Genomic DNA, 17900 nt, shown 5'->3' with positions numbered 1-17900 from the left:
AATAAATGAAAATACCTTTAAATTTTGTAACAATTACAAGCATGTTAACATTACCACTATCTTCTTGTCTCATAATTTTTAAGTAATTTGCACACTTAAAAACAGCAATGAGTTTTATAAAAATACTGAAATGGCTCGATATTTTTTGAAATCAGATAATCTTTATATTTCAGTAGTCTATTTCATGCGCTTCATTTTTCCATCATCATAATCCTTTCTTCTATTCACCCATTTATTCAAAACAGCCATAGCAGACATCTCTAATGGCTATAGAAGTATTACATTCGAAAACTTCTAGTTCTTTGAAATGGTTGGAAAGGATTTTTTAGTGCCCACATTAGCAGCTGTGGTTTTGGTTTCGGCTTTTCAGGAAATAGAAGTGCTTCACTTTCTGGCGTAGGAAATCGTTCTCGGTAGACTTCAGGATAAGATTTTTGAAACTAAAAAAAAAAAAAAGATCCAAGGGCAGGAAAAAAAAAAAAAAAAGATAAAAGCCAATAAAATAATGCTTTAAAAATCAGAGTTTCTGATCCCATATTTTCCTGTTTTAAAGTTTATGGCTTTCCATCAGAAAAGAGAACAGTTAAGAAAATAGATCATAATCAAATTCATTTCAATACAAATCCACTTTTTTTTTGTTAAATAGTTTGGTTCCAGTTTCTATAGATCTATAGGTGATCTTTACTATGACCTAATCTGTAAATAAACTTCTTTCAATCATATTTCTTAAAATTTCCCCCACTGCCAAATAACTCTGACTTAAAAAATAACTTGTATTTAACATAGAAAATTTTGTTCCAAATATATTTCACCATCTCCCTGCTTGTCCAACTCAGCCCCAACCTGTTCTGCTCAAATGGAAGAAAAAGCAACTTGGTACATATTACTTTATAAAAACCATTGAACTCTACTCCAGAGTTACTCTGAGTGAAGTATGATTGGGAATGTAGCACTCGGCTCTGTGTATAACCCAATTTTATATGCTATGATCAGGAATCAAGCAATGCAGGCAGGATTCAGTCATTAAAAATAAGAAGCATTTACATGACCTTGGATCAATATTTTAAGACTGGTCAAAGTAAACCTATTTTTGAGTTGAAAACTCTTCTCAGTAACCCCACGTCATATTGCCTAGCAGGAACTAAAAACTTTAAGTAATGCCAGAGATAAGAAACCAATTTGATAATGGTTACCTAAAGCAAAGGTTTTATTAAATTCTAGACATTTTACATTTGTAAAGGTAGTCTGATTTACTCTTTCAAAAAGTCAAAAGGAATTTGTCCTCACTTGGCAGATGCTCTTCAAACTTAAAATAACTGCTTGCGTACATCATACCACATTATCAAAACAGGGAATAAATACTGGGGAACTGAGATGAAGAGTTCAATAATGGTAAAAGATCTACACTGGAGAATAAAGAGCTAGGAAAACTGGCATCCACTGTGTAAAACAACGGAATTCCTGGACATATAGACCAAATAATATACTTTCAAACCTGCTATGTCTCAAATGAGATTCATATGGAAACCTATTGAGGATAAATAGAAAAATAACCACCTAAGAGTAGAGAGAAGAAGAAATGACTTTTGAAGAATATCCTTTTTACCTGCTTCAATTTTTTCTTCTTCTCTTTGGTAGAGAGTTTGGTGTCTATTATGACTTCCTCCAACAAAGCTGCCAGTGGTTCCTGAGAGCCATATGCTCTTTGGTATTCAAACTCCTCTGGACTAATTTGTCGGCAAAATGATGGGGCAGATAAAGTAATATCCATATCAGCTCCTGGATATTTTATCTGAGGCAAAAGGATTAGTGGAGAAAGGGAAACATGTATTTTCAAATAAATTATCAAAGTTAGTTCAGATCAAATACAATATATTCCTGGCAGGAATACCATAACATTCCTCACAACTTGACTAGGGAAAACTATATTGAAAAGTTAATCCATAATTTAAAAAAATCACTTAAAGCCAGTTTTAAATAAGAGATTTTACCTTTTAAACTTGAGTCATTTTAATAAACAAAAAACCATGTGCCCTCTTTTAATAAGATTGAAATTTACACATAAACTAAACATGTGGGCAAAAAGAATTCAAAACAGTTACAATATTGAGCACACACTGTGAACTACCCAGGTGCCTTCCCACATCTGGAGAGTCTGACACTCCCTCCAAGGCTTTGGGATGACAGAGGCACCTACTTAGCTCAGATGTTATTTAGAGAGACGTACCCAACCATTTCCAAAAATGTTAGAAGCAAAAACAAAAAAAGTGCAGACGCTACACAGGGCAAGTGGGAGGAGGAGAACTAAGGAGGAAAAAAAGGTATCAACACCTGTGAACAAATGAGCATCCAATAAAAATACTTAATTTCAGAGTATAAGAGGTTCATCTCTTCAAAATTATAACACCTACTATTCTTCAGTGGATAAAATTTCTATTACATTCACTTCTCTTTTTTTTAAGATTTATTTATTTACACATACAAGAACTGGGGTACAGGCCAGAGGTGTATGTGGGGGGGGGGGGGGTGAGAGGATTCGCCAGAGACAGAGTGGGGAACAGAACAGGCAGATTGACTGAAATACACTGCTGAGGGGAGCAGTGGGTAAGTCAGGAAAGGTCTGCTGTGCCATGTGGGTAGCTCCCAGGCCAGGGATCGAACTCATGTTGCAGTGGCTGTGGATAGCTTCATAGGTTGTGTCTTACCCCTTTGCACCACCAGGGAGGCCCTCACTTCTTTTTTTAAAAAATTGTTTCCAGAAGGCACAGTTTAAACTAAATATGTTACCAAGAGGGGAGATTACACCAAGTACACTCTATGCCTTAATATGAGTTTACCAGGTCAGTGAGAAACAACCCAGAGACACAGGCCAGAAACAAAAGGGAAAGAGAAATACACAGGACACCTCCTTTTTTATTTGAAGGAGATGAGAGAAAACAGGAAAGAACCAGAATAAAGGGTAAGGCTCAGGTAATGTGTGACAGCCAGAAGCCAAAGACATGAGAAAAATAGATAGCTACGGGCTGCCTCCCATAACTTACCGTCTTCAGCCCAGAAACAGCCCCAAAACAAGTCACTAGAACTGTTTACTCCCAGAGAAGCTCTGCCCTACATGTGATAGGCTGAGAGCCTGCATGGGAGAACAACCATGTACAGGTGCCATAAAACTAACAATTATTTGGCTATTCTACTGAGTACTTCTAAGTGAAAAAAATAATTGGACAATCAGTGGTGGAGAGTTGCTGATTTTATTCAGTCATCACAGTGCCTCTTCACGAGCTCATGTCACCCTGCATCAATCATCATAGCTCAGGCTTCTGTTCTTCACCTGAACACAAAGCCTGCAGGACTACAGTGCAGATGCTGTACAGGACACGCACGCCTGTGGAGTGTGCAAACACAAACTGCATGAGTGTTCAAGCAACATAGTTACTACTATCACTTTTCCTTGCAGAAGTTCATACAAGTATTCACTTTCTTTTTAATTTTTTAAGAAAGTTTGGCTTGTAAAAATATCAAGGCAATGGTACATGTGTGTTTAATGATAAGACTCAAAGTAGGCAAAGATGCAATGAAATGCACATTTTCTTAAACCAATGATAGGAATATAAACTGGAACAATCATTCTAGAGAGAAGTTTGGCAACATGCAGCCAATACTTAAAATACATTCATTATGCAGTATAAAAAGGAGGTGTCCTGTTTTTGATCATGCGTTACAGATGCTAGGAATTTATTCTTAAAAAAAAACATGGAAAAGGGCCTCCCTGGTGGAGCAAGGGATTAAGCACCACACTGTGAAGCAATCCGAAGCCTCTGTAGCACAAGTTCAACCCCAGCCGGCCTGGGAGAAACACACATGGCGAGGCAGACCTCTCCTGTCTCACCCGCTGCTCCCCTCGGCAGTGTATTTTGGTCAATCTGCCTGTTCTGCTCCCCACTCTGTCTCTGATGGATCCTCTCACGCCCTCGCATCTCTGGCCTGTACCCCAGCTCTTGTATGCATAAATAAATAAATCTTCAAAAAAAAAAAACATGGAAAAGACCTAAATATAAATCAAAAAAAATTTCAAAAAGTCATAATATATTCATACATTGCCAGTAATAACAGTGATGATAATAATTACCAACTGAGGGCTCGCTATGTAATAAACATTATTCTAAGTGCTTTACAATTTGTAAGCCATTCAATCTCCAAAACAACCCCAGAAGGATGATATAAATATCCCGTTTTCACAGATGCAAAAAGAGAGAAGGTAAGCAGAGGTGGAAGCAGAGAGACATTAAATAACATACCCCAGGTATCAGTATTGACAAAGGGCATTTAGATCCAGGTCTGTGCTCTTGGCTGCTCTAGGGTCAACTAAGAATATTTAATGATGTGGAAATTTTTGTTGTATTGTTAAGAGAAAGTTATCAAAGAGAGACAGACAGAAGAGGAGGAAGAAGGGAAGGAAGGAGAGAAACACCTCAAAGACTGTAATACTGACAACATATTGCCTACAGTTCCTAAGTCCTTTAATATATTAAGTTAGTGACAAAAAATAGAGGAAATTTTTAATTTTTAAACTGTATACTGGAAACAGTTCAAGAGTTATTTACTTTAATAATACTTTAGGAGGTAGGAGTAAACTACCTTTATTGGTCCTTTATTGTGGAGCCTCAAAAAGCACTTTAGGAAAGAGAGGTCCAATTATTCAGATATCTGGAGCCAAGCAAACTTGCCGGCCTTTTCCAAAAGTTTCTGTTCCCACAGGCTAACAAAGTCCACTTTTGGGCCCACATGGTAATAGATTACATTTCTTTTGCATTGCCTTAACATAACATTAACAATGAAACAATAATAGCTAGTTTTCAGAGAGTGCCTGCCATGTTCAGATATTTTGCAAGGGTTGTATATAGTATGGTATTCTACCCTTCTTAACAACATCATAGAGCAGGAATGGCCCATTTTAATACTTGCAAAACTAAAATCCAGAGAGCTTTAGGTGCTTGCCCAAAGCCACACAACCAGGAAAGAGCAGAGCCAGGAGTGTGGTCGAGGTCTTTATGGTCTAAAGCCATGTTCTCTGACCACGCTCTGTTTTGTAGAGGCAGTACAGTGCAGTAGTTTAAGAGCAATGTTTCTGGAAATAGACTGCATCAGTTTAAATCTTGGCTCTGTGGCTTTGGACAAGTTAACTTAGGTTTTCTCTGCATTAGAGCTTTTTCATATAAAAAACAGAAACCACTAGGCTATTATGAATCACTGGGCTGCTCATGTATTAAGCATAAATGATTTCCATCAGAAAGTATATGTAAATTTTAAACTAATTCATTTAAGACATTTGCAATCAAAAGTATGCAGTTGGACATAACAAACCCACATAGACGTTACATAAATGTGCAATGATAACACAAACAAATATGGTGCTTACTAGGTGCCAAGCCATGCTGTGGACACTTTGTACATATTACTGCACTTAATCCTTATTTAACAAAAACATCTTAAGTAGCCTACCATGCTTGCATGACTTTCCCCCGGCAATGTTATAAAACTGATAATACCCTCCTTTACCTGGACCCTTCGTAGATGAGCCACACGCTCCTCTATGGAGGTCTGCAAAGCCACAGGTACTTTCAGAATCTCCTGGTAATTGTCCATCAGAAACGTCACCAACCTAGCAGCTAATAACTCATCCAAGTCCACTTCGTCCTTGGAGCACAAGATGCAACGGGAAAATGTCTGAACCATCTAAAAGGGGTGAGGGGATTTTAAAATAAACACAGATGAGCTGCTTCTTCATATTCTGAGCTGAATGCAATCCAATTTGCAAACAGCAAAAAAGCAAATTTGACTAATTAGTGAGAAATGTCCCACAACACAGGGTGCACATTTAACCTAGCATCTGGACACACCTGTCACCTCAGATGGGCTGACCTTCTCATCACCCAGCATTAAAAGAAGGTGCATTTCATCTCACAGAGACATAGCAGAGATACTTGTCTGTGCAGCTTTTATTTTTTTATTTTTTTTATTTAATTTTTATTTTTATATTCCCCATACAATTACAATCCCCTTATTTTGACGCCAACCCCTCCTTTCCCCGCCCCCCCCACACCCCATAAAGTGTCTCTGGTTCATAGTTGTTTGTTGATTTTGATATTTTTTTTCTTATAGTTATTCTTTTTCCTGGTCCCTTATTTAAGTTTTCTAGATTCCTGCTATGAGTGAGACCATCTGGTATTTTTCTTTTTCTTTCTGGCTTATTTTGCTGAGCATGATCCCTTCCAGCTCCATCCATGTTGCTGCAAATTGCATGTGGTTATCTTTTTTGAATGCTGAGTAATATTCCATGGTGTATATGTACCACATCTTCTTATCCAGTCATCTATTTTGGGGCATTTGGGCTGTTTCCAAAGCTTAGCTATCTATGCAGCTTTTAAAAGTACCTCCTTTTACAGAACAAATTGATAAATGTGTAAAAGGGGTTGTATACACACACACACACACACACAAATATGTACATACACACACAAAAAATTCTGAAAATTATTATCACCACCATGACATGGATCATGCAGCACTTTTAAGTTCAAAGTTCTTTATAGCTATTTAGTCTAATAAAATCCTGATTTCATTATTATTTAAAATCTGCTAGCAGTTTGTGTACCTCTAGCATATTTTTTCCTAGGAAAAGTTTTTATCTAGGACTTTGGATGTATATTTGACAATCACCTTCAAACAAGCCTTGAGATTTTACAAGACATGCATTAAATGATGAATAAGATTCTCTTTATAGTACATAGAAATATAAAATGTTACAGCAGCTGCTTCCATACACTTCATATTAACTAAACCATCCTTAATGCCATCCTCTGAATGAACCTCCCCCTATCCCCACGTAAGCATAAAATCATGTAATTCTGTTTCATAAGACTGGATTTCATCAATATACTGCAAAAGACATATGGAGAGACACACAGCCAGAGATTCTTAACTGGAAACTATGGACTCCAGAGAATCTGTGAATGACTTAAAATTGTATGCAAAATCTTACACATGCATTTTTCTGGGAAATAGGCACAAAGTTTTCTTCAATTGTCCACAAAGGTACATTAGCCCTTCTACTCATCCAAAATAAGGTCAAGAAATACTCCACTGGGTACTGAGTGCTCCCTGACCTTACCCCACACATCCTCTGGACCATCAGATCCTCAGGGATACACAGTGGTTCACCAGAGCATGTAAAGGATGTATATTCTAATGAGCATCAATTTTGCTCTAAAACTTTTTTCAGGAAAATTAAGAAATTTTGCTAGTAATTCTAGATATAATTTCTATTATAAAACACATAAAGGCATTACAAAGTAGAATTCAAAATTAGCATGTTTTTAAGCAAAATTGAGAATATTGAAGAAATACTCATGGACCCTTAGACCATGCCCTGAGAAACACAAGTTTTCTCTCTCTTCCCAAGTGTTCTAGCGCAAGTTTGTATTTTACTTCTTTAACCCACAATATTTTCTAATCTCTCTGATTGATTATAGTAACAAAGGTTTTGCAGTCCTTTTTGTCCTGAAGAAGAGAATGTTGTTCTTCAAAGCCCATTTATCCTTCCTGTCTCACCTTCCTTCTCTTTGTGTTGCCAGTAGGCAGGATGCAGCAGGTAACTCTACACTCAGAGTCTGCCCTTATGTTCTTAAGACACTAAGACCAAAAGCACAATATCCATCTGGGTAGAAGGAAGTCATGGTTCTTCAAGCAAGTCTGCCTTGTACTCTCCTCTGTTGTCCTACCTAGTAAACTTTACTCAGTAAACCTTCCTCAGGGGAATTTTCTTCCAAAAACAAGTCATGTTAGATGTTAGGTATCAACCAACCAGTGTTCGGGTGCCAAAGCCGTCACACAATGGTGGCATCTCCTTATTTAAGCAGATCCTTGCCATCATCCGCATCAACAGCTGTAACTTTCTCCTATTTTCTGGTGGCAGAAGGAGGCAGCAAATCTGAAATGCTTCAATGGCCATTTTCTCTTTCTGTAACAAACCTATTTAGGAAAAGTTTTAATTTTTTTGAAACTTACAACTCACTGTTATGTTCACATTTTCAAAATATGTATTTACTTAAACTACATAAACACATTCACATATTCAACTATACTGAGCCGATTGATAAGAGATTCACTGTCACTCATAAACCAGCATAAAAAATAGAAACAAACGGGCCTCCCCTGGTGGCGCAGCAGTTGAACGCTGGGCTGCGAAGCTGCCTGCAGCCTCTGCAGCGCAGGTTCGATCCCCGGCCGCCAGCGAGGGTGCCACATGGCGCACAGACCTCTCCTGCCGCGCCCTCTGCTCCCCTCAGCAGTGTACTTCTGTCCTTCTGCCTGTATTGCTCCCCACTCTGTCTCTGGTGAACCCTCTCACCCCACACACCTCTGGCCTGTACCCCAGTTCTTAGATGTATAAATAAACAAATCTTTTTTTTAAAAAAAAAAGAGCTTTCAGCTAACTTGGTTAAGAGCACCTGGTCACATGCACCAAGTGGGCACCCTCTGAAAAAAAGAACAGCGTTCCCTTATAAATGACAATGGATAAACCAAAGATAAGCTGAAGAATATAAGGGCAGAAAGGTAAAGAGGCAAAGACAGTACACAGCTCCACAAGATCGCCTAGAAATCACTGGACAAAAGAACCAAAGAATGGAAACTCTAACTTTATGGATATTTCTAGGTTCAATGACATAGGAGGAGATCTCAACCCACTGCATTAGATGATCCAGGATAGTCAGCCTAGTGAATTTCAATGGCAATTTCTAAACATAATACTTAGGAGGAAGGAATTCAAATATTTATTATCCTAGTCTTTCAGCTTACCAAAAAAAATAAACCAGGAGTTGCAAGCTCAGCTGCCTAAAAGAGCAGACAAATGGGAGAAATGAACAAAAGGGATCAAAATCAAATGAACTTAACTTCAGCATCTGAGTAGAAATGGGGAGTATTGGCAAAATGGCAAATTGGAGCTCATGTCCCCAAAACACTTGCAGCAGCTTCTTACACTGAAAATTCAAGCCCAGGCCTGCCAAATCTTCAAACTTTTCACAAGCTAAAAATATTCTTATATGAATCTCTTATTCTTAGTTTGATAATTAATTAAATTCCTTCTTTAAAACACACAAGTCAAATTATATGCATTTATATGCCAGATTTGGCCTATAAGTCACCAGCATGGGAATCTCAGGTTGTAACATTATACAACACAAAAAACATCCAATTTTCTGAAACACTATTCCCTTCTGCCATGTCATTCTGTGCTCCCTATCTGACTCTTCATTTTCCCCAATGTGCCGAATTACTGCGTGCTACACAGCCAATGGATTCTAGATGCACATGGAGTGTAAATAAAGGATACTGTCCTATTCAGGAGTCAGCTGAACTCTAATCTTTTTTTTTTAAGATTTATTTATTTATGCATACAAGAACCGGGGTACAGGCCAGATTGCAGGAGGGTAAGAGGATTCACCAGAGACAGAGCAGGGAACAAAACAGACAGACTGACTGAAATACACTGCTGAGGAGAGCAGCGGGCGAGACAGAAGAGATCTGCCGCACCATGTGGGAATCTCGCCAGCCGGCGGGGCTCGAACTTGTGCTGCAGAGGCTGCGGACAGCTTCACAGGGCTGTGCTCAACTGCCTGTGCTACCAGGGGAGGCCCTGAACTCTAATCTTAATATAAGGAACTACAACTGGAAATGAAGATTAATACTATAGATAGTTAGGTTATTAAATCAGACTGCTGAGCCTAATTAAATTCTTTTTTAAATTTAAGTAAAGAATAAGTTTTCCATGTCCTAAATATAAATTTTTATTCAGGTTTAAAAAGAACTCTTAGATGTTCTGTTTCATGTATCAATAATAATAACTGCTCTCAGGATCACAGTTTGGGCATTAAGGTAGCATTCTTTCAATGCTAGAAAGTGAAGGAATAACTAGAAGTGAAGGAATGCTAGAAGTGAAGGAATAACCCCCAAAAGAAGTTTTAACTAAAATCATTAACTAAACTAAAAATCATTTCCATTGAAAATGTTATGGAATTTCTAGGCTCCACGAAGTATGCTGATTACCTACTTCAAAGTATTTTATGTAATGGAATCCTATTCCAATCAAAGTAAGTAACAAAATTTCAGAAGTAAGTCAACCTTACTGAGATTCAACCTATGTATAGAATTTTAGACTATTTTCTTCTTTCATTACATAAAGATCTTTTTAAAAGTGGTTTTCAACACAGGGTGTCTCAAGTATATTCGCATGAAAAGGAACAGAGGAGGTAAAGTTAATGTATCATGGGCATGCACATCTATTCTTGCTGAGAGCAAAGTGCAAGTCTCCATTCTACCCAAATCCTTTCACATACAAACCTCTATAGAGGGATGTCAGCGTGGATAACTCCAACATCAATTTGGAAGCAGTTTTAATTCTAAAATGTTCACAAAATAAACAACTGTAGTAGTATAGATCAGGGACATTCTATGTATAACTGGTTCATATTGGGTTCTTGTTTTTTTTTTTAACCTCTAAGTTTTTATTTCCAAACCAGATAATTTTACTATATAACATTATGAAAATGCAAAGTGAGAAGAAAATCAAAGAAGTGATTTTTTAATCTAGTCTTCAGAACTCTTATTTTACTAGTGGCATCAAGTCAGTAAGTGACTATAATGGGAATCTACTCCATTAGTCTACATGCATATTAAACAACAAGTATTTATCATTTAGCGTGATATTCGTAATGTAAAAACCGTCAATCCTCCTTGGTTGAAAACAAAATACCAAGAAGACCCAGTGATAATAGATCTAAATGCCTTCATCTGTTCCCAATAATGGTCTCTCTAAAAACAAACTCACTTTTATACACACAATTATTGGATTTTATTTCTTATTATCAGAGAATCTACAAAAAAATTTAAAATCCATAGTATTGTGCTATGTGATCAGGTAAGTTATTTACATATTACAGAAACATTTTTGTTAGGATACTATGGCAGCATTCATTTTTCCAAAAAGAAATTAAGATAGAGACAAGAAAGGGGAAAGAATGCTATAAAGCCAATACTCAAAAAAAAAAAAAAAAACAATGTTAATACCAAAATTTACATAACATATGATATCCACAGAACAATTTAATGTTTAAAGCAAGCTTTTTGACAAGAAAATGATACTACACATTGAACAATCATAACAGCAACAGGAAAATCTGATTTCCAAAAAAAAAAGGAATAACAGAAAGACCTATAGTAAAATGCTGATTTCTTTTTACCATGTTTCTTTGACAGTGTAAATTCTGCATTAGTGTAATACAGTGTAATAAACTGTATCAGTGTAAATTCTGTATGGCTTGGCTCTCTTACCTGGTGTACCCTCCTCACCAGCAAAACCCTCTGCATTTCTTAAACAGCAACCGAAAATCTGATGCCTAGAGGTAAAGCAAGTCTTTTCACCCTAACTGTTCAGCAAGGAGCCAGATTAAAAAAGGTGTAACAATGAGTACCCAGTCTTTGCATCTCTGCAGCCAATTCTTTAGAAAGGATGAGATTAAATGCTGCATTTCCTTTCTCCAGCATAAGCAAAGATTTAGGTCAGGACAATTCAGAACTAGAAGCCCCTCCTATCAAGAATAATTACATCTTTAATGCCAATGATTTACTATTCCTACCTATATATACAAAATTCAAATTGGTGTTTATTGGAATAGCTCTCACAGAGTAAAATCTGTCCAACTGCTTCCTGGGTTCAAATTCTCACTTTGGTTATCTAATAAACCCACTGTGGAACTATCATTGAGACTTTATTTCCACTTAACACATTCTTAGACAACAAATAGTACTACAAAAACTTGTTTTTTTTTTTTCTTTCACAAAAAGAGGTTAACTTCTAAATGAAAAACTTACATATTTCATGGTTCAGGAAGTCACATCCAGAGTGGCAGATTTACTCATAATCAGTAAATGGCAAATTTACATTTTTCTACTATTTTGTACAAATGGCATATATTACTCTTTCTTAAAAAATAAAAACTCTTGGGCCTCCCTGGTGGCGCAGGCGGTTGAGCACCGCACTGTGAAGCTGTCCACAGCCTCTGCAGTGCGGGTTCAATCCGGGCTGGCCTGCGAGTATCCCACATGGCTCAGCAGACCTCTTGGTCTAGCCCGCTACTCCCCTCAGCAGTGTGTTTCATCAGTCTGCCTGTTCTGTTCCCCACTCTGTCTCTGGTGAATCCTCTCACCCTCCCGCGCATCTGGCCTGTACCCCAGCACTTGTATAAATAAAATAAATCTTTTTAAAAAATAAAAAAATAAATAAAAGCTCTTGGTCCTTGCTTTGAGCTTCATAATACAGGTTGACCATCTTCTTTTCCTCCTTCACAGAGCAGAACTCCAACTAGGCAAGCACCTGATAAGTTTTTATTTTCAAAAATGCTATGAGCTTTGGCTAATGAAATTCTCAAGACAGTGAAATGACATGATTCCATATCAGTAATGCAGATACATGCTCATTGTAATTCAACTTACCTAATACACTGACAAAGGCATCAAAAAGATGAAATGTAAGCAGAGGTTCTTTCAAATGACCATAGTAATCTGCTATTGTTCTAAAGACATCTTTCTCAAATCCTAAGTACATAGGCTGTTTCAAATCAGAACAATTAGGCCCTGTTTTAAAAAAAGAGAGAGAAACATTAACAGGGTAAATCACTTCCAAGTATTAGTCTCCCCATATGTAGGGTAGTCAAAAATATTTTCCTAGGAAAAACACAATATACATTTGTTTGCACAACCAACACAGTCAATTTAATACAAATAGTTAAATTTGTATTATAAAACAATGAGAAAGATCAGTGGCTGACTACCATTTAAAAAGAAGAAGCCCACTCTATTTTACGTCCTAACAGGCATTTTCATAAAATATAAACAATGACAGTTTTTTTTTGAAATAGTATTTTCCTAGTGTCGCTAGATAGTTGACCCAGAAAACCATTATCTCACATACTAACAGATAAGTTATAAAGTTTTACTGTTAAAAGTTTCATTATTTTGTCATTACTATAAAATTTTAGAGTAAGAGTTAAGTGAAATAATTTCTGCAACAATTTCAGAATAATAAGAATTTTGTCCTCTTTTTTCTTAAAAGGAGATTTAACATTTTATCTTATTTTTGTTCTGATTATAAAACTATATTTTATCAAGCCGTCATAGTGCAAAGACAGAATAAATATAAAACGCCTGAAACAGCCTGGTGCCAGCCATATCCTATGCCAAAAGCAAGATAAAGATCCACTTGTATTTGGCAACAAAGAACAAGAAACAGTAGTTCTCCGCAGAACTGGTAGCAAATGCCGCCCCCCCAGCCCCCGTGCCCCCCACCACAATACACACACAGACCACAGATTCACTGCCCAGTGAAGAAAACAATGGGATCTATCTACACCTTGAGGGAAAGAAATAGCAAGGAGTCCCATGAGGAATAGGTTAACCTTCTTGATTTCTACTACAGCAGGGAAGAAAGGAGTGCAAAGGTACTGGCCAGTCTGGCCCACTATAACACAAGAGTAAACAACTGTACCCAAACAGATTTGTACCCTCAAGAGGATGAAAGTGAACACAATAAAAACTGAATTTTTCCAACAGAATCTTTGTATTTAAATGAAAAGGATCAAATGTAAAAAGAACAGTACAGCATTCTGGGCCTTTATATTTCATGGGCACTATGAAAATAGCTTTTTGTTAATCTTTAAAAAATCTCTTGCCTTTTCATATTCTGCATACTTCTTATAATTTAATTTGATTTAATTTGTGTTGATGCAGCGGATGGCAGAACCTATTTAGAGCAGGCAGATTTGCAGGGTCTGGGGTACCCCCTCCTCCCTGCCCTGTAACAAAATCATGAAAACTATGAAAGATCTATATATGTGTTACCACATTAACGTAGCAGCCAATGAGGCCACCATTTTTGCTTGCTTTCTCTTCTGAAACATCCAAGTTTAGTGAGTTGAAATAATTAGCTTGGTATGCCTCAACAGTCAATACATATTGCCTCAAATTACTCCCTCCCAGCATAAGTATGCATGTCATTCTAAGCAGTTGTACTTATTTGTGAACATTTCACCATTCCTGTTAAAAATGTCTTTTTTGGGCCTCCCTGGTGGCACAGGGGCTAAAGTCTCAGTGCTATCAACCTACAGCCAACCACTGTGGCCTGAGTTCAATTCTCAGGGAGGGAGCTGACCCACATGGTGCAGCAGACCTCTCCTGTCTTGCCTGCTGCTCCTCTCAACAGTGTACTTCAGTAGATCCACCTGTTACGCTCTCCACTCTGTCTCAGGTCAATCCTCTCACCCCTGTACTTCTGTCCTGCACCCCAGTTCTTTTATTCATAAATTTAAAAAAATCTTAAAAAAAAATTTTTCAATTTTTTGCTTCTTTGTCTTTTTTTGCACCTGTTAAAAATATATAAAACAACAAAAAAAGTTTTCCTAAAAATGCTAGTACATAGTGAGCCCTATGAAAGATCTTATGCTTATTTATCACCTTGATCTTCACAATGTTTTATAAAATTAGTTTTTTAGTTTACTGATAGATAGTTAAACTTAGTTTTTTTTAAGTTTACTGATAGATTGTGGTAAATAACTGCCTTTTCATTTTTGACAACCTACATAATAAAGAAGAAAAGAAAACACAATTAGCCTGGTTTTTATTTATTTAGTCTCAGTTCCTATGTGGTCAAATATTAGTCTGGCCAACAACAAAAGCACACAGGCCTCTGTGCACATGGTCAACAATAAATGCAGATGGGCCTATGGGGGAGAACTAAGCTGTAGACTAGCAGAAAAGGAGGCAGAGGACTCAAAATACCACATATTCAGCCTAAATTTTATATTCCCTAATAAATGACTATCATGGAAATCTAGAATCTTTAAGGATAAGAAGAACAAGATCATGATCTTAATAGACTCAGGTTAAAGTTGGGGGGGGGGTAAAGCTGGGGGTGGGTGGCACAATGAGAATTCTGTAAAACTTAATGATTTTACAAAGCTATTCAAAAGGCTGACATTGCCCTTTGGCCACCTTTTTTCCTCTAACACATAAGCAAAATATGTACAGGCATGTCAGCCAGCTATAAAGCACTGCACTTGATGGATGTGAAGACATGTCCCTGTTCTATACACCTCACACACATTAAGAATAGTACTAAGTCATTCTTACATCTTTCTCTCCACTGATAGATAACTCCAGTTAGTCTAACCTTTCTGTCACAGTTTTGTTGTATATAATTCTTGCTTGAGGGAAAATGAAATTCTTCATTACATTTTGATCATCACTGAAAATTTAGTATCATAGCCACATCCTAATATATACTTTAAAACATACTATTGCCTAGATTTGTTACTTAGGTTTTGTTAGCTTCCTCTGTTCATTCTCAGCTGATCAACTGCCAACTACTTGGCTTGCCAGGAATTCAGAAATGGGTAATTTAACTTCCCATTTATACCTTCTATGTCATCACTTCCAATTCTAGCTAAAGATATAATTTAAATATAATTTACTTCAAATAGCTGAGCAGGAAAAATGGAAAGCACCCCCCTAATCTAAAACCACAGTACTCTCTCTATCTCAAAGTTTCTAAAATATCAACCAAAAGCAGTGAAAATTTTAAGTTAAATAGAGAACTTTGGGCTTCATAGAAACTAATAGTGCTGTTCATATTCAGGATGTCAGTTGCAATTCATGTTCAAAATATTATGTTTCCACTGAGATTACCCAAATAAAACTGAATAGTTCAGTTTCATTCCATATAATCAAACAAAACTAACTCCAGTTAAATAAAAATTCAGGGGGGGGCCTCCCTGGTGGTGCAAGGGGATAAGCACCGCACTATGAAGCAATCCACAGCCTCTGAGATCAATCGCTGGCTAGGGAGCAACCCACATGGCAAGGCAGACCTCTCCTGTCTCACCCGCTGCTCCCCTCAGCAGTGTATTTCGTCAGTCTGCCTGTTCTGTTCCCCGCTCTGTCTCCAGTGAATCCTCTCACCCTCCCGTGCATCTGGCCTGTACCCCGGTTCTTGTATAAAAATAAATAAGTCTTTAAAATAAACAAACAAACAAATAAATAAATAAAAATGCAGGGTCTACTAATTCAAGAATATATATATCTATCATAATAGAGCTAGTTCTACCCAAAATTGAAGAAACTACCTTTCTCAGTGATCTATGAGGTTCAAAGGCCCTATAAAACAACATCATTATCCGCCGGTCAAAATAACTAGAATTCTTATTAAAATCACTTGTTTTGGTTAAGATATTAATGTTAGAATCCCTTCTTTGGATTAAGGCTTCAGAAAAACCATAGGAAAATGGAATAATAGCAAGATACTGTACTAAAACATTCCTTCACAGTGTCTATGATAGTCAGTGAAGTGGATAGCATATGAAACAGATTTCATGCCTATAAAATAGATATCATGTACCTATGAAAATGCTCAAGGTGATCTGTTCCTGGTCCCCTCATTTTACATCTAAAGCACTAAAATAAACTTTCTCATTTCTCTGCATGCAGGTGATTCTTCTTCTAAGCCATCTTGCTTATCAGTTAGTCATCTATAACATTTCCCTCCCATTTAAACAACTGCCCTAGGAAAAACCAATAGTAGCCAGGATCAGTCCAGCAAACCAATACAGAAGTACAGGCATCTTTTTATGAAGAAAAATTTAGATTTTAGGAATAAAAACCTGTGAACTGTTAACAAGCAGTTGCTACAATCAATCACTATCTCTAATTTTTCTTTCCTGTGATGGACAACAGTATGAAGTGTGTACAGCTTATTTGCAGTGTGATTATATCTACTAGAAAACAAAAGCACAAATTTTCCATTAAAAATGTTCTATAATTCAGGGGCCTCCCCAGTGGTGCAGCAGTTGAGCGTGGGGCTGCGAAGCTGCCCACAGCTTCTGCAGCGCCGGTTTGATCCCCAGCCCCTGGTGAGGGTCCCACATGGCGCACAGACCTCTCCTGCCGCGCCCGCTGCTTCCCTCAGCAGTGTATTTCATCAGTCTGTCTGTTCTGCTCCCCACTCTGGCTCTGGTGAATTATCTCACCCTTCCATGCTTCTGACTGTACCCAGTGCTTATATAATTAAATAAATTTAAAAAAAAAAGTTCTATAATTCAGTCCTTTCACTAAATCACAAAATTATCAGTAAAATCACAGCAGTCCCAAAATAATTAACCATCAGATTCATAGGAATCAAATCAACATTCAAACTACTGAGCAAAAATGTTATAATTCAGGATACTAATCTCATAAAACTAGCAGAGAACTGGTACTTACAATTTGCCAAACACTTCATAGCTGACAGTACCCAATAAGGAAGTTCTTCTGCAAAAAAATGGAAATAAAGGCATTTATTTAATTGCAGGATTATTCTGAGAATTATATACATACTTGGTATTATAAGAACACATTTCTTGCCCAATTAACACGAAATATATCTGCTACTCATAAATTACCTATTTATGTATCAGAACACTTACACCATGGAAATTTTTCCTTAACAGTAGTACCACATTATAATTTTCAGGCATCCAAATTTCTCTAATGAAAAGTTATACCTTTTAAAACATCAGTGAAAAGAAGAAATTTGCTGGTTTCTTTCAAATAAACTAACAGACAAATTAATTACTCTAATAATTATAAAAGATACAACAAAAGTATTAGCCATCAAATATCAATACATCTGTGAAGCCAGTTTACCCCCCTTAAAAATGACAGTATATTCTGTATGTCCAATGTCCAATATAAGTATCATTTTTCATGTTTCAATTTTCAAAGGCAAGAGAGTGCCACTGATATTATTATAGGCTATT

The 17900-nt window shown here is 36.9% G+C and overlaps 1 protein-coding gene across 3 annotated transcripts in view; it reads right to left on the bottom strand.

Annotated features, from left to right (window-relative positions):
- Positions 1-278: 278 nt before the first annotated feature.
- DEPDC1B (DEP domain containing 1B) overlaps positions 279-17900 on the bottom strand; it is a gene marked incomplete at both ends in the record, with an annotated part of 54445 nt that continues 36823 nt past the window's right edge. For 2 of the 3 annotated variants that reach the window (XM_084234216.1, XM_084234218.1), the window contains 6 exons: positions 279-440; positions 1607-1792; positions 5557-5733; positions 7862-8028; positions 12550-12690; positions 17365-17412. In XM_084234216.1, coding sequence (XP_084090342.1) covers positions 279-440; positions 1607-1792; positions 5557-5733; positions 7862-8028; positions 12550-12690; positions 17365-17412 — 881 coding nt within the window. The remainder of the gene's footprint in view (positions 441-1606; positions 1793-5556; positions 5734-7861; positions 8029-12549; positions 12691-17364; positions 17413-17900) is intronic. The other variant, XM_084234217.1, reaches the window with a different exon arrangement.

This window comes from Talpa europaea (assembly GCF_964194135.1).
Source record: "Talpa europaea genome assembly, chromosome: 5".
Taxonomy (NCBI): Eukaryota; Metazoa; Chordata; class Mammalia; order Eulipotyphla; family Talpidae; genus Talpa; species Talpa europaea.
This window is presented reverse-complemented; position numbering and strand designations above follow the sequence as displayed.